The sequence below is a fragment of the Maylandia zebra genome, linkage group LG7 (assembly GCF_041146795.1).
Source record: "Maylandia zebra isolate NMK-2024a linkage group LG7, Mzebra_GT3a, whole genome shotgun sequence".
NCBI classification, from domain to species: Eukaryota; Metazoa; Chordata; class Actinopteri; order Cichliformes; family Cichlidae; genus Maylandia; species Maylandia zebra.
The window spans coordinates 60,672,645-60,697,232 of record NC_135173.1 but is presented as its reverse complement, the minus strand read 5'-3'; the positions used below and the strand labels follow the sequence as shown (position 1 = coordinate 60,697,232).

The 24,588-nt window shown below is 39.3% G+C and overlaps 3 protein-coding genes across 5 annotated transcripts in view; 1 reads left to right on the top strand and 2 right to left on the bottom strand.

Annotated features, from left to right (window-relative positions):
* Window positions 1-518: 518 nt before the first annotated feature.
* macir (macrophage immunometabolism regulator) lies at window positions 519-5,436 on the bottom strand. 2 transcript variants are annotated; one of them, XM_004564581.4, is made up of 2 exons: window positions 5,338-5,436; window positions 519-1,745 (listed from the first exon to the last, which is right to left on the bottom strand). In XM_004564581.4, exon 2 carries the CDS (start codon window positions 1,726-1,728, stop codon window positions 1,087-1,089), a length of 642 nt encoding a protein of 213 aa, XP_004564638.1. In that variant the 5' UTR covers window positions 1,729-1,745; window positions 5,338-5,436; the 3' UTR covers window positions 519-1,086. The 2 variants fall into 2 exon arrangements, with proteins under 2 accessions (XP_004564638.1, XP_004564639.1); XM_004564582.4 differs by having other exon boundaries at window positions 519-1,741.
* A 3,816-nt stretch (window positions 5,437-9,252) lies between these two features.
* Window positions 9,253-11,397, top strand: LOC101477792 (uncharacterized). 2 transcript variants are annotated; one of them, XM_076886819.1, is made up of 4 exons: window positions 9,253-9,511; window positions 9,611-9,666; window positions 10,495-10,813; window positions 10,948-11,397. In XM_076886819.1, exons 1-4 carry the CDS (start codon window positions 9,432-9,434, stop codon window positions 10,949-10,951), a joined length of 459 nt encoding a protein of 152 aa, XP_076742934.1. In that variant the 5' UTR covers window positions 9,253-9,431; the 3' UTR covers window positions 10,952-11,397. The 2 variants fall into 2 exon arrangements, with proteins under 2 accessions (XP_076742934.1, XP_004564640.3); XM_004564583.3 differs by having other exon boundaries at window positions 9,256-9,511; window positions 10,495-11,397.
* A 2,391-nt stretch (window positions 11,398-13,788) lies between these two features.
* lonp2 (lon peptidase 2, peroxisomal) overlaps window positions 13,789-24,588 on the bottom strand; it is a 29,759-nt gene continuing 18,959 nt past the window's right edge. The window contains exons 14-17 of the mRNA XM_004564584.3: window positions 15,516-15,601; window positions 14,985-15,192; window positions 14,697-14,887; window positions 13,789-14,611 (exon numbers count right to left, since the gene is read on the bottom strand). Coding sequence (XP_004564641.3) covers window positions 14,381-14,611; window positions 14,697-14,887; window positions 14,985-15,192; window positions 15,516-15,601 — 716 coding nt within the window. The 3' untranslated portion in view covers window positions 13,789-14,380. The remainder of the gene's footprint in view (window positions 14,612-14,696; window positions 14,888-14,984; window positions 15,193-15,515; window positions 15,602-24,588) is intronic.

Genomic DNA, 24,588 nt, shown 5'->3' with positions numbered 1-24,588 from the left:
CATAGATGTTCTGCTACTGGGACTGTTGTGTGGCATTTATCTGGGCTCTAATCTGAGGTGCTGTTAACTTGCATCAACTTATCCTCAGCAGCAAAGGTCACTTCCTGGGGCAGTCCTCATGCGAGCCAGTTTCATAGTAGTGCTTAGTGATTTTTGCGGCTTCACTTGGGCACGTATTGGAAGTTTTAGCAATTTTCCATCTGACTGACTTTCAGTTCTTAAATTAATGATGGGCTGTTGTTTCTCTTTACTTAGCTGATTGGTTCTTGCCATAATATGAATTCTAACAGTTGGGCTCTCAGCTGTGTACCAACCTGACTTCTGCACAACACAACTCGTCCTATAATGTGGAAAGTTGTAAAAATAAAGAAAAACCATTAAATCAGAAGGTGTGTCAAAACGTTTAAATGGTAGTGTAAGCACTGATAATTATTATATTTGTGAATCAGAGGAAAAAAAAAAAAACCTCTTAAAAGCACATGGCATATCTTATATTACGACAAACTTCAAGTGGCATGTTTTTTTTGTTTTTAATTGATTTACTTACATTACTGTAAATTAGAGCGTGGAAATCATATTGACATCTAAACCAACAGTACTACATCAATAAATAAATACGCAAATAAATGTGCAACATACAATAACGTTATATTGTTAACTTGACAACTCCAAATGCAGTTCCTTAATGTCAAACAAACAAGAACAGTCACAGTAAAACTATTGTATTGATGTCAACGGTGCATTTTAAAGCTGATACTGTATGTGATATGTGCTTTCTCAGCTATAAGCTGGTATAATAGTGTGTATCCAACCATTACAAACACACAACAATGCCAATAAAAATTGTCAATAAATAGGTCCATCAGTTATTGCTAAATTTATATAATTCAATTTTTTAACCTCAAAAACCTCATAATGCTAAGCATACAGAACAAGGTAAACCTCCCAACTAATAATAGAACAAGATTATCATCAGACTGTCTCCTTAAAGAACTGTTTATAATCATAGTAGAAAGAAACAAGTCTAGAAATAGCACCTAAATACCCCAGAGGATGAAACACATCTAAAAAAGTTTCACTGTGCTTTCATGTCTTGTTTCTGGTAAACACACGCTCCCCTCGTAGGTTGAGGTGCTGCAGTTGGTACTGTAGCACTTCAGTGTCTGATGACTCTTTGATACTTATTTTGTCCAGATTAAGGTAGTCAAGAGACTTGGACTGGGCACCTTTACTTTTAAGCAAACAGAGTGGTAGTGGAGCATGCAGAGCCCTCCCAGACTCGCCGTGGGCCAGAGATCTGAGGAAGGTGTCGCTCGAACTGGGCATACGCCTTCGTCTTCGTCCATTAGTAGCAGGAATGTCGTATGGTTGGTAGTACCGGCCTTTGGCTTTGAAAATACGTGAAGACCGGTGGATGCCCAGGTCCACAGACTTAGGGACAGTGCTCTTGATGGAGCTGGACACTGCATCTGATACACGGGCCTTCTCAGGATTACCTTCTGACCACTTGTGGGCCAGTTTGAGCAGCTCTTCACCAGTGGTGAAGCCCACCAAATAGTTTGAGTCCATGTGGAGAATCTGGTATCCTGCAACAGTACCTCTGATTGGTGAACATGGGGTGCTGGCACAGCGAGGTCTCTCTGCTTCTGGTTTCAATGTGGCTTTGATGTCAGTTGTAGGAAGAATGGAGACACGTGTCCTGGATACTCCACTTATATCCATTTCCATCGTTACAGATATCCTGACTGATCAAAAGGTTAAAAAAAGAAAGAAAAAAAATATCAGCCATGAGAATTGACACACACACACACACACACACACACACACACACACACACACACACACACACACACACACACACACACACACACACACACACACACACACACACACACACACACACCACTTTATTTTTTCTAAAGCATAAAACAACAGAGCTGACCAAGGTGCTGTACAATAACATCAAACAGAGGGTGGACATAGCTGGTGGTGGGAAGTTGGCCGGTCCCAGCACCAAGAAGGAGGCTCCAGGCACATCACCACTGAGAATATTGTACTATATCTACCCTCATTAGTATTTACATTTTCCAAAAAATTGATGCCTTCACTTAGATTTAATCTATTAGAAATATGTAAAAGTGGGCAAAGATTTGTGCAAGCAGCCAAGTTGACTTGCTGTCTTGAATACAGCGGGTGAGCTGACAATTGCCATTCATGGCAGCTTGAAGTTGCTCTATAGCACCGGCCCTATCCAGATCAGTCAAACATGGTATGCTTGAAGCAGACACCAACTGGCGATTGTAGCAGGTGCTGACAATCAGCTAGCTCCCATGCTCCCTGTTTCTCATGAAAATGCAACAAAATGTCGACAATTGGAGGAAAAAGAAGAGAAGAAAAGAGTTGAGAAGAAAATAAACAAATAGTTATTTTGTCATATATTTTAAATACACTAATAATATTCTGGTTATATGCTAATAACAACAGCTGCCATCCTTTCAACAAAGAATATAAATGGTTGCCAGGTGCCATACAATTTTCCAACAAACAAACAAAATAAAATCAGAAAAAAGAATCACTTTCCCTCTGATAAACAGTTTCCTTACATTCTGACATCACACGAAAGTTTAATTGGCTAAGTGTCATAATCCAATGCCAGCTACCAGCATCAAAAACGCAGTATCGCCACTTCTAATACCTGTCGACTGATTGGCGTGTATTAGACTCCTTTCACAAAGTTTTACAATTTATGATTCTCTTATACATTCTCATTAGGTTCTCAATGGCCCCACTTTGACAGTTACCACCATTGTTAAGGAGCATGTTAAACACAGTACACTTGTGCAAATTAATTGCATGCAATGTGGTCAATGTGGTATGTTGTCGGTGTTTCCCTTCTTTGTTGTGATCAGGGTCATTATTCAAAAAGTAATCAATACATATATTACACATAACGCTTTTCTTAAAAGTCATGCAGTATCTTACTTGTTATACTATAACAAGTATAAAATAAAATGGCCTGCAAAATGACCTCCAGCAGGCCATTGGTGTGAAACACAAATTCTTTGCGTTGATGCTTCGTTTAAGGCACGGCTCTGTAACCATGGGAAGGCAAAAGCGAGCGTTTTAGCCACATTTGCGACTAAAAACAGACGAGCAATAGAAACGTATCTAAGAGCAGTGTGTGACTAAAAGGTTTGGCAACATTAAGCCCACACAGCCCCCAGTTTTAAACAGAAACACTGATAACGCAACAGCAGCAGTGATGATGACACAGGCACAGTTTAACGTGAAGCTGGAGTCCATTTACACACACAAGAGCAAAAAGGCAGAGCCATTACCAAGAGCGCAGAGTGAAAGAAAATGTGTTTCTAACATCCAAAACAGCATCCATCCTTTGGAGAAAGCTTTGTTTTAATTACAATTAAAGCATTTACTTTGAAAAAACCTCCAGAAGTTGTATTAAAATATCCAGACAAATGTTTTTGTTTTTTGGACAAATGAAACAGATGATGAATGAAACAAAAAAAAAACATTGCAGTTTCTAAAATGGAAGCCAATGAGCAGTTCATTTTGAAAGACCTGTATTTTTTCTCTTTTGACTACATATATTTGCTCATTAATAAGACAAAAGCATTTTTTTTATCTGATTACTCAAAGAATCAATGAAATAATCAATAGATTAATCAGTTACTGAAACAATCCTGTGTGAATGTCTCAGACCAAACAATCACAGACTCCATGAGGGTCGTCCTGAGTTCAGTGCCTGGCACTGTGAAGCCAGACTGTTATTTACCATAGAATACCAGAATTGGTCAGGTGTGTGTGTGTGTGTGTGTGTGTGTGTGTGTGTGTGTGTGTGTGTGTGTGTGTAATGTACTCAGCTCTGAGGGACACATTATCCTGTCAGCTACTAAAGGGAAAGTTAGCCATCTGATCAGATGCATGGCATGACTTTGCCGTAATCTCTACTAATGTATACATGAAACATAAACATTGCTCTATGTAAGACATTAAGCAGCATGAACAAAGAGACACTAAATCAGGTTAAAGCTAACCTGCAAGACCACCGTGATACAAGGCAAAAATAGTGTACATTAAAAGTATTATTATTATCATTATTATTATCATTATTATTATTATTATAAAGGATTAGTTATTAGTGACTTGAAATTAGGGACAAGCTTGTACTGCTAGATCAGCTATTGCATATAGCATATAAGCTATCTCATGGTAAAGAGCTGCAACTCATCTTACAAACTCACCAGATTAATCAGGTAATGGCATTTACCAGTCCTTTTGGGGTCTAGCAGCCTAGCTATATTAATATTTCTTCCACTTGAAAAAGCAGCCCTAGTTGTAGTTTGAATTTATTTAATGCTTGAAGAAAAATGATGCAATGTTCCATCCTAAGCTAAGCTTGCAAAAATGCAGTAAACTGTTCAGTATAAAAGGTCAATAATTACTGAAGAATAACAGATGACCACTCAGAAAAGAAAAAAACATGCTGCTAACTTGCAGAGGAAACAGCAATCTTATAGTTCAGTGAAAAGGGGCCTTAAAGGGAGGAAAGCCAATACCGGGAGCAATACTGTAAAAAAAAAACAACCCAGAAAATCAGTCATGAATTTGTGTGAATAAAGCGTGCTGGCTATTTTTTCTTTCCATGAAACAATTATAAACCAAGATATTTTATGTGTCCAGACTTTAATTTTAAAGAGAAATTGAACTATTTAGACACAGAGGACCCGCACCCATAAAAATAGGACTAATAGCCGCAGCGCCTGCAAGCGCAATGGCGAAGCTAGTCGTGCCATACGAAGGAAGCCTGGAAAAGCAGCAGCAACGACAAGCATTGTTATTATACCAGTGCTACTGGCTTCACACCAACACACGTACATCTCAAGCGTGATATAATTGATAACCTTAATATTAATGTCGTATTTTCGAAGGAAGTGAGATAGCGCAGGTGGAAGAAATGGCTGTTACACCCAACGACAGGCCTGACTCATTCTGTTCCTCGCTGAATCAGATGGCTCACCGCGCTGGTGAGAGCAAAAACCTCTTACATACAAAACGTTAGTACACTGAACACACATTATCTACATTTCTGTAGAAACGCGACGTATCGCAGCGTTTTAAACACTGGCTCAGCACCGCACTTGAAACACACCGATGCTGAGCACTGAACTGTCGTTATATGGCCTGAGAAGCTAGTTCATCATCAGTAATGTTCACCGGAGATTTTCTGGCTTCATAGCCTATTAACCGAAAGCAGAAGGAAAAATAAATACTAGTAATGATAATAATAAGAAAGAAAGAAGGAATTATAACACGAACCCTCGAAATCTCCGCACTCCGTTATCTCACGCCCGTGCTCGTCAACAGCAACAGGAACACTTCCTGTCTTCTTCTTCTTCTTCTTTTTTCCAGGAAGAAGAAAGCAAAGGATGACAAGGCTGAAATTTACACACCTGTGTAATTACGAGCAAAATCAAATTCAGTGAAATGTAATTACATCAATTATTCCCAACGAAACATTTTCATGAACAAATTCAAAAAATACGAGCTTAAAAAAGGAAGCATTTTGATAGTAAATTGAACTACAAAAGTTACTTCTTTTTATTGCTGGAAAATAAAAAGGAGTGCGTCTTTTTTTTAGGAACTAGATGCAGCAATTTATTGACACATATTCAAACATACATAGAAATGCAGCAGCACATAAGGCAAAGGCAGAGTTCGTGCCATTCTGACAAGCCTGAAGTAAAGATTTAGCACAACCGACTTTGATTATTCTTTAACACAGCCTTAACTCTCTTTGGCAGCTCTCTTCTTTAAGTAGGATTCAGGAGTAGTTGTAGGCATCTTGAATGACATTAAAAAGCTGCTGTTCAGCTGCTGTAGATGGTGTTTTGTTTAGTTTGGGGGTTTTTTTTAGGTTTACTACTTCTTTATCTTTTACTTGTGCAGTTTCCTCAAAATATCTAACTACACTGTAAACATCACTGGGTAATAGAGCTTTGTGAATCACTTTGTTGGTGCAAAAATATTGTTTTATGCTGGTCAAACTGTGTTATCATTTGCATATACTCTACATTCAGTTAATGAAATGGAAACAAGCTATGTGTATTTGTGACATGCTGCTAGTAACAAAAAGTAAAGGCATTTAAAAAAAATGTTGTTATTTGTCAAATACAGACGGACAAAATGGTGGTAGACGGACAGAAGAAAACGGCCATAGTGATAGATGTACCGATTCCGAATGACAGCAACATCAGGAAGAAGGAACACGAGAAGCTGGAGAAGTACCAAGATCTCAGAGAAGAGCTCGAGAAGATGTGGAGGGTGAAGGTAACAGTGGTTCCAGTTGTAATCAGAGCACTAGGTGCAGTGATTCCCAAGCTATGTGAGTGGCTCCAACAGATCCCAGGAACACCATCCGAGATCTCTGTCCAGAAGAGCGCAGTCCTAGGAACAGCAGAGATACTGCGCAGGACCCTCAAGCTCCCAGGCCTCTGGCAGAGGACCCGAGCTTGAAGGATAGACCATCCGCAGGGCTGAGAGGAGAATATATGTATGTAATGTGAGGGTTCACTATGTGGTTTGGAATCTCTCTGAACGATTAGAAACAGCAAGATGGAAATTGATAACTTTCTTAGCAGCCTCTTTACTCTCAGCACACAGCAACAACAACCAAACACTTCCTGTGTATAGCCTTCATGAATACTGCACTGGCCACTCAAAGCCAGGAAAACCTATACTCAGATCAATGCAGGGAAAACAACTAGGTAGATTCAGCACATACTTATTACTGCTTTGAACATGCATGTGTAAAAATTCAGATGCGTAAACATGTAAATAGCAAAGCATGTAACCACTGAATGGGTACATAACTAGCTCTTTAACCCATTTAAACACCTCTTTGTGTATAAAATAACATTTAAATTTACACTTTACATTTATATATATACATATGTGAAACCCTTCCTGGATACAAACCATGTTGGAAATGTCTAAATAACACTAAACAGCTTGTGTGCTGTATCTTGCAAATGTAACACATGAACATTTCACAGCAAATGGAAATTGGGCCTTGAAAAGCTCATCAGGGCTGCAACCCCAGTCTACATCTCTATTCTGTGTCTCACTGTACATCTGTATAGTGAAAATAAAGGCATTCTATTATATTCTATGGATCATACAGGGAATCACCTTTTGATTTCTTCATTGTCTTAACAATTTAGAAATTCTGGATGTTGTTCTTTCTTTCTCCAACACACAGGAGGAAGAGCTGAGCAGCCATTTTCCTTGTGAAAAGTCTTCATGCTACCCACCACTTGAGAAAGAATCCAAGTGAATTACGTTAAACAAAACTGGGAGTCTGATTTTGAGTGCCAATATTAAAATGTTTAACTCCTGGTGCACAATTGTTCCGATGTGCACATTTAGTTATAATAGAAACAATCCTGTGTCTGTGCTGCAATACCAAGCTTATCTGGAATAGATAAATCTGCTGCATGTTGGGTCTCCTTGCCCTTGATAATCCACATCTGTTCACATCAAAAGTGAACTTCTACTTCAATACAATTCTAAAAATCACATCTTCAGCAGCCAACTCAACACATATTTTGGGTCCCTCACTCTAGCAAGCGGTGAGCGCAGCGCATGCCGTGTCCGATGTGAAAGGGCCTTGAAGCAGATTTGGCTTGGCTTGAAGAATGTTGGCCACTTTGGAAGGAATTTACCAGACAACTTCCTCCTAAATATTTTGAAGACTGGCTACCTGGCTTTGAATACAAAGCAATCTGAAATAACAACAACAAGAAATTAATATAGAGCATCTACCAGGCTGTTATAAAAACATTCAGCACTACCAACACTAATAATATTTCATTATTAGTATTGGTAAAAAAAAGATAGCTAATTGGCAATTTTCAGTTATAACATCAGATCCTGAAACTAACTTACATTTCTTGCAATTTGCTGTCATGAGGTCCTCATATCATCTGTCTTTTCTGAGCTTTGGTAGAGTATTATTGTTGAGTCTGGTCCCAGTGATTATCCTTTAGATGCAGGTGACCATGGTGATAAAGATGAGGCCTCTGAAGACGACACTGCCACTCCAGTAGGTTCCTTCAGGACCAAATAAGTGGAACCTGGCAAACTTAATTTCACAAGTACAAGTAAATCAAAACTATATTTATATGAATAGTAGACAAATAAATTGACTTAGTTACATTCCATCACTGCACTCAAATTGCCCCCTTGTAAAGATAGAAATCCTGTACATAAATCCTATACATGTCTGGGGCCCGGATCTCCTCCAGTCGCTGATGACCTGGGGGGCAGCGTTATGGCTCCCCATACCCACTATTAGACACTTACATGGAGAAATCTTATGAACATAAACGGGCCCACACACACAGGTGTATACACAAGTGTTCAGACAGGTGCACAAACAGGTACTCACACACCATCTTGGTTGGCTGCTGCCTCTAAACATATAATGTATTATTAGCACTGTATGCTGTTCACTCAATATTTATTACTTACTATTACTGATGCTTATGGTTGTTGCTGTGGTTTTCCTACTATGTTGTCTGCTTTTTGCCCTTTTTTTCACTCTCAGCAGGCGATCAAGCAGATTTTCAGTATCTGTTCTCTCTCATTTCCTTTTCTCCTCTGTTTTTCTTCCCGTCTCCTTCTGTTATATCCCAGCCTCTCTTTCTTCCTCTATCCTGTCCCCCAGTCCCATCCATTCTGATTGTAATAACTAAAAATGAAATAATAATAATAATAAAGGTCGAACAAAAAGCCAGACAGGCGATTCCAAAAGAAATAAAAAATTGCCCCCTGCGGACGGACTATTCTTCAAGCTCAGGTCCTCTACCAGAGGCCTGGGAGCTCAAGAGTCCTGCGCAGTATCTTTGCTGTTCCTAGGACTGCACTCTTCTGGACAAAGATCTCGGATGTTGTTCCTGGGATCTGCTGGAGCCACTCGCCTAGCTTGGGAGTCATTGCACCTAGTGCTAAAATTTACATTGGATTTATGAAATTCAGTGCATCATAAATAGACAAAGTAAGTTGAACTTTTCAGATTTTATTTCACTTTTCCTGTGTAAAGTTTGAATCTAGCCAGATTTTTAAACATTTAGTATTCTCTGATTGGTTAACAGGTTACCTGGAATAACAGTTTGTGTCTCCCCAAAAGTTTGAGTGAAGAGCAAAATAAACATGTATGCATAAAAGAAGTGGGGGAGTCGATCTGTTGGGTACCTCAGTTCAACTTCTCATTAAAAAAGCCTGATTGGAAACACCTGCCGGTAGGAAGGACCGATAAAGACAGCAGCATGTCCTAAACACGTAACTCAGATGTACGCTGGTGTTTGGTCGGAGCTGGTGTGTGTGGACCCGTGGAAATGTGAGTGCTTTGCATGCACAGTCCAGCTGGAGGGTTTGTGAGGACAGTGAGTGCAGCTACTGGAGTCATGGTTGCCCGGTTCTTAATTGCAAGGTACAATGTTTAAATGTATTTTCATGATATGCACTTCCTGTACTTGAATGTGAGGCTTTGGTCTGGTTTTATCTTGACTGTATTTGTGCTGCTTGACAGGTTTTTACTGCTTTATGTTTTGAGTGATGTGAACTATTCCTCAGCTCTTCCCAAAGGTGAGCATGTTGAAACCTACTCTAATGATTTTATGAAATGACAACTTTATGTCTTACCTGAGGAGTCCAGTGAAGTCCTGCCTGCATCCAGAATCTGCAGCATCTCTTTAGATAATATTTGAAAGAGGTTTAACAGTATTTACACTGGAACAAAATATGTAGTATGTAATCCAGGCAGTTTTTTTCCTCTCCCCCACTTCAGGTGATAAAGCTGTTGGTCACTAAACAGGTCTACCAGTGTACCTTATCAGGACTTTGCAGCTACTGGGTTAGGGTCGAGATACCTCATGCTCAAATTGGCAGATTTGATTTGGTTAAAGCAGGGTATTTAAATGGCTCACAGCACACTGAGAGGTAAAATGTAACGCTGAGTTTGCATTACTTTAACGTCACAGCCGGGTTTCATTTAGTGGGGGGGAAACTCTACAGGTTCCATGTATGATGCATTAAGTTAACTTGCAGATGTTTAGATACCAAAATCTCAACTTATGTAATCAGTCATCGTAAGCATGGTGTTTTATCTTTTTACTTTAGTAATTGCTTTGAAAAGACGGAGTTCTTCAGTGTTAAATTTGGAAAAGGAAAATTCAAGCTGGGTAACTGTAGATGGTATAAATGTATATGAATATTATGCTTTCTGTGAGTGGATCACACAAATTAACAGACTTCCTTCCTCCTGTTAAGAGTATAAGAATACAAATGTCTTTGACACTGGCTTAATAAACTCAACACTGAAGTTCTATCTAAACAATACTGACAAACTGTAGATGTGTTCTAAGCTTTACCAACATGATTATAATCTGTACTCATACCCATGTTCTTTCTCAGCCACAAGTTCTGTGCAGCCTAGAACGTGGCAGGGTGGAAGAGGGGAACAAGATGTGTATGGAAATCCTCGCCCTTTCCAATACATGAGGGCTCTGAGGCCGACAGATCCACAGATCTACCCTAATGTGCGTAATCAGGTTCAAGTCGAATCCCCAAGATCATATCAGCAACGCTCTAATATTCCCACCAACAGACCCATGGAAACATCGCTGGTCCAGCCACGAGCACACAGAAACAATCTTGTGGCCAAGCCCAGGAGCTTTGACATAAGCCTGAGGATTCCTTTTGCTCACTCTCATGATCGTGCTAATCCTCCTCGGTACGGACCAAGCGGCCTTACTATTGACAAGAGTTTTAATAATCCCCGCAGAGACCATGCCCATGATCCTTCAAACCTGGGCTACCAGTTCAGCTTATCCATTCCCTTTTCACATGGTTCTCCACGCCCTCCAGGTAGCCAGGAACATCACGGTGGACGTCGACACAGGCCTGAGAAAGATGATTTGAGTCGTCAAACAGAGCATTTGCCAGTTCACACAAGGCTGTACCCTGACCAGCATCATGATGAAGGCCGCCTGCAGGAGTTTGCATTTCCGAAGCCAGCTGGAGAAGAACACCCATCAAGGCCACGTCATCCTCAAAGATATGCCGACCCTTACAGTGGATACTACAACTTCCAGATGAATCCTACGTGGAATAACTACTAGTGGCATTACCGTGGTCCTCATTGGGGTCATGTAAAGCATCCATCTTGGGGGTGGGTCATTAGTTTTTAGCTATTACAACATGGCATTTCATGTTGTTAAAATCTGTTCCTCACAAATGTCTCCTCCTTTACAGCTCTACAGTGCAAAAAGGATGATTTCCTGTATTTATCTAAAATAAAGTGAAAGCTCCCCTGTAGTTTCTCTTGTCTTTTGTCAGGTTGTCTGAAAGAACGGCTGAACATTTGGGCTGAGGTTAATTTTCAAGAGCTATTGACCATTCATGTCTGAGTCTTGTCCTCATAAGCAAGAAGCAACAAGTCTATGCCCAAATCTGCTTTTTCTAAATACTTCGGTGATGTGCATTTTGAACCAACTCCAGTCGTCAGTTTCACGAGAGGCATATCAACACCATTATAAGTATTCCAGACTTTACACTGAATCAAATATCCCATCCCGATAGTTTCTTGTATACAAACATTGTAGAACTTCAGTTGAGTGCCTGCCATGAGATTGCTATTAATATTGCTATTCCTTAAAACAGTGCATCATTGTGGCTGAAGTAGCAATAGGACTAATGGTAGGGAAAAGTGGCAGAAGATCTTTTGGAAAGATGTACTTGAGTTTCAGGGGTGATTTATAAAAGCTGGACGTCCCAGGTCTGGAAAAGCTGACAACAATGCATCTTTACACAAAACACTAATACCTTCATTATTCAAATATAATTTGTTTTAAAGAAGTTGAAGTGCTCCACACCCACACGGACTGCTAAACCCCAGCAAGCACAAAGGGAATGTGCAGCTGACCAGAAAAATGCTTTAATTCAGCAGCGTATTGGCACAATGATGCATCCTCTAGGTGGACAAGTACTCTCTATAAGAGCTATTGCATCAAATGTGTTTGGAGGAACTGGTGAGCACAAACTGGTTGGAGTGTAATTTGATGGTGCTCTGTTGTGCAGAGAGTTTCAGGTTTTTCCAAAATTTGAGAGATTCACCTAGAACATCTACAACTCACCAAACACTTTTGTTTAAATAATTGAAGAAAAAAAGGGTTGTGGAACTGTTTTGTGGCAAGGCACACTGACTCCAGTAGTCTCTTTGATACTGCACCGTGCAGCGTGTAATATTTGGCTAATGTGTACTCAAACATGTAGCCCCCAGTACAGTCAACTTATAACTTCAGTGAATAAGTCAGACTTTGCACTGTTTTGTTTTGTGTGATATTTAAATATGATGGCTGTCAAGTTTTTTCAGTAAACCTTCTTATAGTCATAAAGAAATGTTTTTGCAAAATATTTCAAATTGTTCTAACAAATCTGTGCTCAAAGGAGTTCCTCCTGCTCGAGGTGTCTTGCAAGAACACTAGCATATAATGTGCATGCTGCGTTATTGCCATCACATGTATGAGGCATGTATTTACTTTTTGTACTGCACTTTTTCTTACTGTTCTTGCTTCTGTTCCTTTTTGGTACAGATGAGTTAATTCGAAGGTTTCCACATCTCAGCCGACAACTGAAACAAAGCAGCTGACAAAAAGGCATCTGTACCTCCAAAAAGTGATGCAAGAGGCTCCTACCACCAGCAAATGTGTGGGCGTGTCTCACTGTCAGACAAGCTATAAAACTGTGGACTGAATATTTTTTGTTTGCATTATAATTTAAAAAAGAAGAGAATGGAAAGGCATTAAAAAAAAACAAAAAAACATTTCCCCTCGTGATTACTCTTGAAGGCCACGGCATCCTTAAATATTATTCTTCATCTCTAGTTTTTGTATCTCACCAGGCTGCCAGCAAGCCCATCTCTTGCTGTACAAGATTATAGCTCCTATAAAGCAAATGAGCAGAAATTAATAATGAACTTAGATTAGTTGAGTTTACTAAAGATTCGCATGGAAACCTATTCCCCTAGACCAGTAACTAGGCAGGTGGAATGTGACAAAACAAAGAGGGCAGCACTCAACAAGACTGAAGAAAAGTGCAGCCTCATGAAGACTCTATAGCACCCCTCAGAGGCAGAAACGTTTATTACAATGAATGAGCACTTTTAAACATGCAACTATTCAAGCTGTTACACAGTATTACTGTGTATGACCAAAATACGAGGTTGCATGGAAGAAACTGTATTCTATGGTGTCACCAATGGACTTTGGATGCATTTGTGTGATATTTTCAGACTGCTTAAAAGTCGAACAAATAACTGGACATTAGTGTTTTCCATTTTATGCTTTTCAGTAAAACACGTATTTATGGAATCATGTCCCTCTATGATTTAACCATAACTCACTAAAAAAACAACATCAGAATCAGAAGTCATCTCAGTGAGCTATCAAATTAAAGATATTAGTCAGCTAATCATCTGAATATTCTACTGCACACTTGAATCCTTGAGGCTAAAGCATAAAAAAGCTATACTTTTAAGATGCATCCATATTCAACTGTACAGTTCTAGTTTTTGTCCAACTAAAAGTTCCAAGAGCAGGAAAAACGTAGGCTAAATAATTAAATCTGTAAATGTCACAGTAAATAAAAGAAATCTAAATTTATTTTATGTTTCAATTTGTCAGCCTAGTGGAGGAAATGAAAACAAAACATCTTTACAGTTTTTAATCACAGAATATATTCATCACCATCAGTGCAGCCAAATAAAATTTTATTGTGGATGTGAAAGATCCACTGATAAAAATCCAACTAGAGTGAAATAAAATATGTGATTAAGGAGAACAATTTACATAAACAAACATCAATCAATTTCTTTCCCTTAGCAGCACTCTTCATGCACATTTGGGCTTTTTCAGCGCACAAATTCAACCTGTATAAATCTTTAAGGCATGTATCACTCACTAGTCCCCCTGCTTCGGAAGACATAGCCAGGCTACTAATACAAGGTCAATGTAAATGAAATAAGCAGCTATTCAGTTGAAATGAAAAACAAAGCCCCACTATGATGATATTTAGCAGTTATTTCTGAGCTGGCTGCACAGTGCTATTAGCAAAGAGGAGCTGGGGATTTTGTAAACTGAATTCTCCTGTATCTCAGCTCCATCTTCAACTTCAAGTTAGCTTTGTAATACTGAATAAATCATCTGCAAAAAGACCTTACAGCTCTTCTAAGGATCAAAAAACGGCTTAATTATCCAAGATCACAGATGCCTTACATTGTTAATGTGTTTTGAGCAGTGTGTTACAGTTTGCTGGTGAGCTGAGGGTGTGCACTCGTGCTGCTTACTCCCGGAAACCCTCCATCGAAAGAGGCGTTGAGCACCTCGTCCAGGTTTGTGGCTGTGATAAAGTCGAGGTTGGCTCTGACGTTTGCTGGAAGCTCCTCCAGGTCTTTCTCGTTGCGTTTCGGGAGGATGACGCGCTTCACTCCTGCCCTGTGTGCAGCCAGCACCTTGTCCTTAATCCCGCCCACCTGCAGAGGACGGGCCACACTTGTCTGTCAAAACTAGAGTGGACTAGAGATGATCGTTTTATGTGTGTTTACTACGATAACTTACTGGCAGCACAAGCCCTCTTAACGTGATCTCTCCAGTCATGGCGACGTCTGATCTGACCAGTCGGCCGCTAAACAGTGAAGCCAGGCAGGTGACGATTGTAACACCAGCAGAGGGGCCATCTTTGGTGACGGCTCCAGCGGGGAAGTGGAGGTGGATGTCTGTCCCCTCTAAAGGATCTGAACCCCCCACCACTGTTCAAACACACACACACAGTTGCACAACATAAGTTGTTTTGTATTTCTCTAAAACTACAAAATAGAATATAAACACTGGTGTATCTGGACTCACTGTTTGTGAGCTGGTAGGTTTTAGCATTCGCTCTGAGCCAGCTGATGGCCAAGTGGGCAGATTCTTTCATAACGTCTCCCAGCTGACCCGTGAGAGTGAGCTGACCTTCTCCCTCCATCCGACTGGCCTCCACAAACATGATCTCCCCACCAAGCGGCGTCCAGGCCAGGCCGAGAGCTACACCAGGCAGGGTGAGCCGCTCAGAGACCTGCCAATATGCACACGTGAAAACATCTTTTTCAATCCTCATAAAAGTACATAGAAAACAAGTTCCACATGACCTGGAGAGATGAAGGGAGAAAGGCAAATGACTTTAATCTGACAGGATGAGCAGCAGCTGTATGGAGCTGAGAGATCTGCTCACAGGCTGCCTTTATAGAGTCATGGATTGTGACGGAAACCAATCGCATCGGTTGAGGTCCAGAAAATTCAGGCGGTCAAAAATGTTCATGAGAATAAATTCTGCATGTTTCTGTAATAAACTTGTGGATTATGAACACTGAACATGCTGCTCTTTCTCTCTCTGCTTACCTCCATTTCAAACACTGGAGGCCCCAGGATGTCTTTCAGTGCGATATGATCAATCACTATGGGCAACTCTGGAGGTGCTGCCTTGTCTGAAAACAAACATTACAGCAAAACATTCACTGAAAGCTAAATCAAGGACTGCCGTGTGAATAACTGCATTCAGTTCCTGTCTAGAAACAACAAAAAAATCAACAAACATGGTAACACCTGCAACATTCAGGATTCAGAAAAGGGTTTCACAAATTTGTGGATAACATCACATTGGCTACATCCATATTTTTTTGTAGCCTGTGGTTCAGAAAGCTACATGTCAAAGAAACAATATGTGTTGTTTATACCCATGTTCGTGCAGTTAGGTGTTAGGAATATTCTTACTATTTCAAGTGAACGTAAACACACTGCAATCATCAGATCTTAGAGATTGTTTAGTTAAAAAAAAACAACTACATACACCAGGCTTCACAGGGAAAGGGGAAAAAAATGGCAGTGACATAGCTGCGAATGAGAACGAAAAACCAGCTGTGAACACATATACATAAATCGCACCAACATGACGCAAACATGCACACACGTAAAAGTCAAACAGAAACACAAATATCACAGATGAACATCAAAAACCGCTACCACTTAGAAAATACAAAAAGAATGCATGAGAACATGTATCAATTGTGCGCGTGCACACACACACACACACGCACGCACACACACACGCACACACACATGTGGTTACCTGGAAACACAAAGGCCGCATTAAAGAACAGAAAGAAACACTTATGTCACGTTTATCCCATTTTTCTGTCTTTCTCTGTAATTAAACCACTCTACCTAAAACAAAATTTCCGGTCTTCATGTCTGCTACTTAATGATGCAAAAATGAGTTTTGTAGTTCTTTGTTTTTATTTACTCTACTGAGAATCCCGCAGACAAATCAAAAACTGAGTACTGCTGTGTAATATCCAGTGCTTTTGAGTAGGACACTGCACAATAAGGTTTATTTAGGATATTAGCATAAAAATCATAATGTTGTACTTGCGAGCATGCTTCAGATATCTAACACCTGACGTAAAATTTGATTTACAAATGATCATTAGACAAATAAACAACCAATAAGTAATTTGTCACCACGTCAAACATCTGTCTGTTATAACATCACATTATGAACCAACATCCATCAAACTGCTCTGGTCAAGATTTACTCAAAGTTTATTTTTCCCAGGCTCATTTCAGCCCCTTGTGCCCAACACTCGCACTCTGCAACAAAGAACAGAAGCACAAGTGTTTTAACTCAACATTATTAACGGCTGTTACCCGAACTATATTGTGGGAGATATTTCTCCTAACGTATTAGCCAGTTGTTGCTCACGTGCAGTCAGTCTTTGTTACTATGTCTGTAGTTCTTTGTTTAACCACACAGATAAGATCTGTGTCAGTTACTCGCGTCATCTGTGTCGCCAAACTAAGTCACAGGTTGACATGAAATTTATTCTGAACAAGCTCAATCGACTTTTCGAGATGTCCAAATAATATCAGTTAGTTTTACAGTGTACAATACTATGATACCAAGTAAAATATGTTGCTGTTCATTACATATGAGGCCTGTTACATATGTTGTTGTGATTTGGCCCAATATAAATAAAACTAACCTGATTGGATGAGAAAAAAATTACATTCGATTCTGGATTACAGTAAAAAAAACATTTACTTTACATTATGACTCAAGCAAAAAGGGATCTTGCAGTTCAATAAGACTTTGGAAGCTTGTTTCCCCCAATGAAAAAAAAAAACATGTTTTGCGATCCATGTGTCAGAATATGGTGTTATTATCTTAAAATGTCAAGATAGTAAGTCAACATTTTAAGGTACCTAACTCAAAACTTTGAGAAAAAACCCTGCAAAATGTAGAAAATAACTTGAAATTTGAGTTGAGTCAAACATTTGAGGTAAAAGCCTGAAATATTAGAGAGTTATTCCCATACAGCTTATGACAAAATTTGATCCGAAGTGATTGATGGCCCTAATCACGACCTTTTGACCTCCCGCCCCTCCCCTCCGTGGGAAACCCCCGCGTGACGAATCGTATCCGGAGAAAGGGGGGTGGGAAACCCCCCGCGTGACGAATTATATCCTGAGAAAGGGGGGCGGACCCCGGAAGCGCGCCATCTGTTGCTAACCGTAACGAATTGCACCCCGAGAAAGGAGGGGTGAACCCGGAAGCGCGTCATCTGTTGTTGGGGAAAAAAAAAAGTTTTTAGAGGGAGGGGGAAAACCTCCGGAAGCGCGTCATCTGTTGTTGGGAAAAAAAGTTTTTAGAGGGAGGGGGAAACCTCCGGAAGCGCGCCATCTGTTGGAGGGGAATAAAAAAGCAGAGAGAGGAGTCCGTCACAATTTCTAAGTCACAGACACAAGATGGATTTCCTTCTGCAGCGTTCCTGTGTCCGATGAGATCTGCTCTCCCAAAGAAGAAGGTTTTGAATATGACATATTCAATCTCGATCCGGACCTTATGACCCTACCGGAAATACTCCGGAAGTGTCTAGTCATTTTCAGACCTGTTGCGTCATGTTCCCTAAGCACAGCGGTGATGCAGCAGCTGATTCTGTGATGTATAGAGAGACAGAGCGGATGTAATTTTACTTTCTTAAGCTGCACCGGCGTTTGTAATGGAAATAAAGAGTGACTTCCTGTAGAGATTTCAATAGTAATTTTATTTTCCTATAATACAGACGCTGTAAAAAACCTTTAAGATACACCATAGCTTGTGATGAAAAGAAGAACTTTCTATCCGCTTGTAACCTACAGGCTGCCTATGTGTAAAAAATGAATAAATACCGCTTAGTGAATACTACTTTTCCTTTTGAGAGTCCTTTTTACAAGAGACTGAAAAAACAAACCAGCGACAGGCGATCTTGTTTCACACACACACACACACACACACACACACACACACACACACACACACACACACACACACACCGCGGGTACTTTTACAATGGGTTTTCTCAATAGATAGAAAATGTTGATCCGCTGAGGAGTCAACATCCGATATTATCATTGCTTGTAACCCGGTTTCTTACATCTCCCCATAAAACAAGTCTTAGCGGGGAAAAAAGCTCATATTCGAATAAGTTTATTAAAGCACCCCCCCTCTGTGGGAAAGAGTCAACCATGAGGAGAGTTTTGTCAACAGCAAGAACAAGGTCAGACAGCAATTGTCCATTTGGTAAAACAAATACCCGTCTCAAAGCCATATTTTACCGTTGCAGAATGTGGAAAACAGACGGCGTTCGCAAGAAGGCAATCAAAAAAAAAAAACCAACCCTCTCTAACTATTGGTATTGTCAAGAGAAAGATGCGAAAAACAGATGCTTCGCTAGACTAGGATAAAATGAGAGAAGAAACGGAAGGGGAGTCGATATCTGTGACAGTTCTACCAATCGCGAGGAAGAATCCGTGAATATTATGTCAGCATTCCGTTCAAACAACGCCGCCGATCACACACACACACACACACACACACACACACACACACCGCGGGTCAAGGAGGAGTGAGACGACAGAATAGTTTTTTTCTTCATTACTTTTACAATGGGATTTCTCAATAGATAGAAAATGATGACGCTGAGGAGTCAACATCCGATATTATCATTGCTTGTAACCCGGTAAATAATTTCGTACATCTCCCCATAAAACAAGTCTTAGTGGAAAAAAGCTCATATTCGAATAAGTTTATTCCCCTCTGTGGGAAAGAGTTTTTTTCTCAGAGTCAACCATGAGGCGAGTTTTGTCAACAGCAAGAACAACTGTTGCCCATAAAGTAAAACAAATATCCGCCTCTAAGTCGTATTTTACCGTTGCAGAATGTGGAAAACAGACAGCCCTCACAGGAGGCACCATAGTTAAAATATTTAAATTTCAACTAAATTTGTAGTAATGATCGGATTTCCTCACTTATCTACACCACACTCCTTGTCCTTGATTTCTTATCGTTCCTCTGTCCCTTAATAGAAACCACATATATAGAAACTATCCTCCCTTTCAGTTGTCTTTTGCACTTCCATATCGCAAAGCAGTTACTGTAGGTTATTTTCTGCTTATGCATTAATGTAATTAATTAACTTATTTATCCTTAAGTAAGGTAATGACTTGAGTTCTAATGCTTTTTGTCTCTTGAGTTAGCTGTCAATGTGGGATTTTTTTCCCCCTTTTGTCCAGTTAAAGCTGCCTTTCATTCTTCAACACAGCTTAAACTCTAATAGGTAAGCTTTCTTGTAATTTCTTAGTTCTGCAGGCTTCTTGAAAGACATCCGAGACTCTTCTTTGGATGCTGGCTGCCTTTTGTTTTGTTTTCTGTCAAGATGATCCCACACTGCTTCGATTATCTTGAGGTTCGAACCCTGGAGAGATCAATCCATGACTGATGCGTTGTTTCATCCAGGCATACTTTGACTACATTGGCAGTATGTTTGCGATCATTGTCGTACTGAAAAATGAAGTTGAAGCCAATCAGACACTACGTGGTATTACATGGTCGATCAAAATCTGGTGGAACTTTTCTACATTCATAATTTGATTAATTTGGATAAGAGCTCCAACAACACTGGCTGAAATCCAGCCTCAAAGCACGGTAGAGTATCCACGCTGTGTTAAAGACGGCTATAGACATTCACTGTTGTATCTCTCTTCGGACCTCTTCCATGCATATTTCAAATTTGGATTCATTACTCCATAAGACATATTACAGCTGATTTCTTTTTCCAGTCAATTTCTTGTGTAATTTGGCACACCTCAGCCTTATTTTTCTCTGTTCTCCTTCCTTAAGAATGGCTTATTAACAGCCACCCTTCCAACTCAGATAACTTTTGATGAGGTTTCATGAAATGTTTACAGCACTTGAGTTACTCGCCACGGCCATCCTAAATGCTAAAAACACTCAACTTTAATTCTAAATTACGTAATTAACGTTAACCAGAAAAAACAAGCCAAAGTCGAAATGTTGCTGAGCTGACCTGTGGTATGCTATGTCTTCTAAAGCACGTATAATGTAAACAGAACTGGTCTTTGCACAGAAGCCTGTGGAGCTTCATAATTAACCTCAGTGTGTGAAGAGGACTCTCCATTTAATAATAGCTGTAATAAAATGTTATGGCCGACGGTGTTAAACGCTGCACTTGGGTCTAGCAGGGAAGATTTCAACTTTTCAATATGAATGAAGGCTGAAAACTGATTAGATTAATGTCTGATGATCTTTTCTGTGCTTCTTCAAGTTTGTAACACCAAACATATTAAAGGATGATGTAAGGCTCACAGGAAGAGTTTAATTAGACACACATTTACTATTTTTCTTTATACTCTTTCTTTCTTGAATGTTTAATATGATTACTATCAGAGGAGAAAATGAACCTTGTGTAGTCTAAAAACTTTTTTATTTAATCAAACTGTAATGTTGTTGAACTCTGACGGACGTGTCTTTTAATCTTGTCAACAAATCCTTAATCATCTAAATCTGCCATTTATCATCTTGTAAAATGTTCCCTCTGCTTCTGTTGCACATCTCCCCCCGACACTCTCTGCTTCACCTGTCCTGTGCAGGTGGTCCAACCCCTGCCTGCCTCCTTAAACTGGGGTGTTTAAATCTCTTTACCTCTGTTGTGAACTTCACACAAAGTTTGTGGTAACAAAATCAAACTGACGAGGATCTCGTTTGAAAAACACACACACTCACGAGACAAAATAAAAACAGACTGCTCAAAGCAAAAGCAGAGCCCTCACAGCTGGTAGTACAAACACAGTGACAACATGCGTATTAGATACCCTCAGTGCCAAAAGCATAAATATGAAAAAAATGTGATCACCAAGAATATCCTAAAAATGGCATTGAGGTGGGTGTTACAGTAAAGAAAAAAAAAAGTAGCCAAATTTTCATCGGAAAATGTTGAATTTTAGTAAAAACAATGCTCTGTAGTTTGATACTGTCGTTACAGACAAAGCAGATGTTTAAAGCCTTTGGACGCTCATTTGAAACGCACTCATTCTCCTTATCAGCTGGAAACATTAAAACCGTAAAATGACTTTTTCAAACGGATAAAAACTATTGAACAGCAGCAATGTTGAGCCTGTTCCAAAATTTGAATGTACATGTGTTGAAGGTGCGGGTCTTGTTGAATTATTAAACATACTTTCTTTAATTTTTCGAGCCACAAAAACAACAACTTTTAATTTTCTTCTGCTTGAGTCTCGGCCTCGGGTAGCTCTACTTATCATTGCTCAGTCAGTTGTCTGTTTGTGCTACTTTTTTTCAAGGAGCAGTGGATTATTGGTAAGCGTGACTTTATGTGTTTAGCTACTTAAGTGGAAGTACTGTGGAAAGTTTTACCTTACATACATAGATCTACCAGTACAGCTTCTGAGGTATCTGTTTACAAAATGTTATAATCTATTCAAAGGTTCTTTGCAATTTTACATTGATAAACATTATCCTTAACACATTTGGCCCACATAAAGTACTATGGCCATCACACGGTCATTTAGAATTGTTTAAATAACTCGTGTCTTAAGTCCTTCCATCAAACAGAAAATTAAAAAAAAAAAAAAAAAAAAAAAAACATGGTTCACTTTTACATCACAAAATGTTAGAAATATAAGCCGTTCATAACAACCTGAAAGGCTGGGAGTTTAAATTGCAAACCGATGGAAGCAGAAGTAGAAGACTATAAATGTCTCAGAGCACTCGGTGTCTATTAATGTGTAGACATGTATAAATAAGAGCTTAATAAAGATGCTTAATTTCTTAAGAAATAAACAGGTGGAGTGATCTTTATCAAAAGTGGATGTTGCATCTGTGGATAAACCACTGTACCCAAAAAAACTTTAAAAATCTACTGTGTGTGAGGCTGTGTAAGTAAAGCTTGCCCTTCACACCCGTGTGTAACAAACCATTTGTTGGGGGTTGTGGATTTGGCACCTCAGCATTGTGAAAGTGGGGAAACATGTTTCTGGCTGTGCATAAGATTCCTCCTTACAACTTAGAATCTCAGTTCTAAATGAAATTCAGATGTTTTTTTAAGTATGGCTAATGTATTATTTGACTTCTAAGGCACACACACACACACACACACACACACACACACACACACACACACACACACACACACACACACACACAAGAACAACACAGAGAAGAAGAAGAGGGGGTCGTTTTACTACACATCATAAAAACGCAATCATTCATCTTCCAACTGTATCTTTCTGTTCTGGCTTTAGAATCATAGGTTGTTTACTGAGCCGTACTTTGGGAGTCATACTGTTGTGATACTGAGGAGAAAAGGGTAAGGTTTGATAGACTAAACCCTTACACACATAACTTGAAAAACCTAAAGAGTGTGTGAGACTGCTAGCTGTGTTGTTCAGCATTAAACTCATCTACAAATGTGTTAGTAAAGAGCGACTTGTACTTCTGTCCCATTAAGCAACGGTTTAACAAATTTCACTGCAAACTATAAAAGGAATCTGGATTTTATAGAAATCATTGTGATACAAATATTTAGATTCTTGATTCACAATGTGCACGAACTCAAAATCTTTAGAGGTTCATATTTATAAAGTATCGCAAATAATACATTTATACCATTGTATGAGCTACACTTCTTGTAAAAACTGATTGAAAAAAGCTCCTGTCGTGACCTTCCTTCTGTGAGGACACACACACACACACAGAGAGAGAGAGAGAGAGGGGGAAGATCATTAGGATTGGAGGCGCTTTTGGATTTTCACTTATTGTTGGCTTTACAGTCACATAAAATTCATTCCAATTTTTTTGCCTTTGCTTCAATTAAGGTGTTTCTTTAAATCTACAGCAGCTTCCTTTTCAAAAAGTTTACTGACATAGTAAGGAAGTAGCTAGGGAACTCAGTAAGTATGAGCAACAACAGCTTAGGGACTGTTTCTACAATAAAGAGGAATTCATCATCATCTGCAGTTCATCAAAAAAAAAAAAGTGCCATTAAAAACAATTCAGCAGATCCTCAAAGTATGGATACAATCTGTTTTCAGCTGTAGAGGTACGCTTCATGTACTTATCAACATGCAGTTTAGAGGCTTGCATTAGAGTGCTTTGGTACTTGGGCCTCTTTTATTTAGCACGGTTATACCATTGTGTATTTAGCTATATAAATATGCTCAAGAGTCTATTGTATGTTTGTCATGCAATTAAAAATTCAAAAATATAATTTTTAAATCAGTAACTTTGCATACAATGGTATAAATGTATTATTTGCGATACTTTATAAATATGAACCTCTAAAGATTTTGAGTTCGTGCACATTGTGAATCAAGAATCTAAATATTTGTATCACAATGATTTCTATAAAATCCAGATTCCTTTTATAGTTTGCAGTGAAATTTGTTAAACCGTTGCTTAATGGGACAGAAGTACAAGTCGCTCTTTACTAACACATTTGTAGATGAGTTTAATGCTGAACAACACAGCTAGCAGTCTCACACACTCTTTAGGTTTTTCAAGTTATGTGTGTAAGGGTTTAGTCTATCAAACCTTACCCTTTTCTCCTCAGTATCACAACAGTATGACTCCCAAAGTACGGCTCAGTAAACAACCTATGATTCTAAAGCCAGAACAGAAAGATACAGTTGGAAGATGAATGATTGCGTTTTTATGATGTGTAGTAAAACGACCCCCTCTTCTTCTTCTCTGTGTTGTTCTTGTGTGTGTGTGTGTGTGTGTGTGTGTGTGTGTGTGTGTGTGTGTGTGTGTGTGTGTGTGTGCCTTAGAAGTCAAATAATACATTAGCCATACTTAAAAAAACATCTGAATTTCATTTAGAACTGAGATTCTAAGTTGTAAGGAGGAATCTTATGCACAGCCAGAAACATGTTTCCCCACTTTCACAATGCTGAGGTGCCAAATCCACAACCCCCAACAAATGGTTTGTTACACACGGGTGTGAAGGGCAAGCTTTACTTACACAGCCTCACACACAGTAGATTTTTAAAGTTTTTTTGGGTACAGTGGTTTATCCACAGATGCAACATCCACTTTTGATAAAGATCACTCCACCTGTTT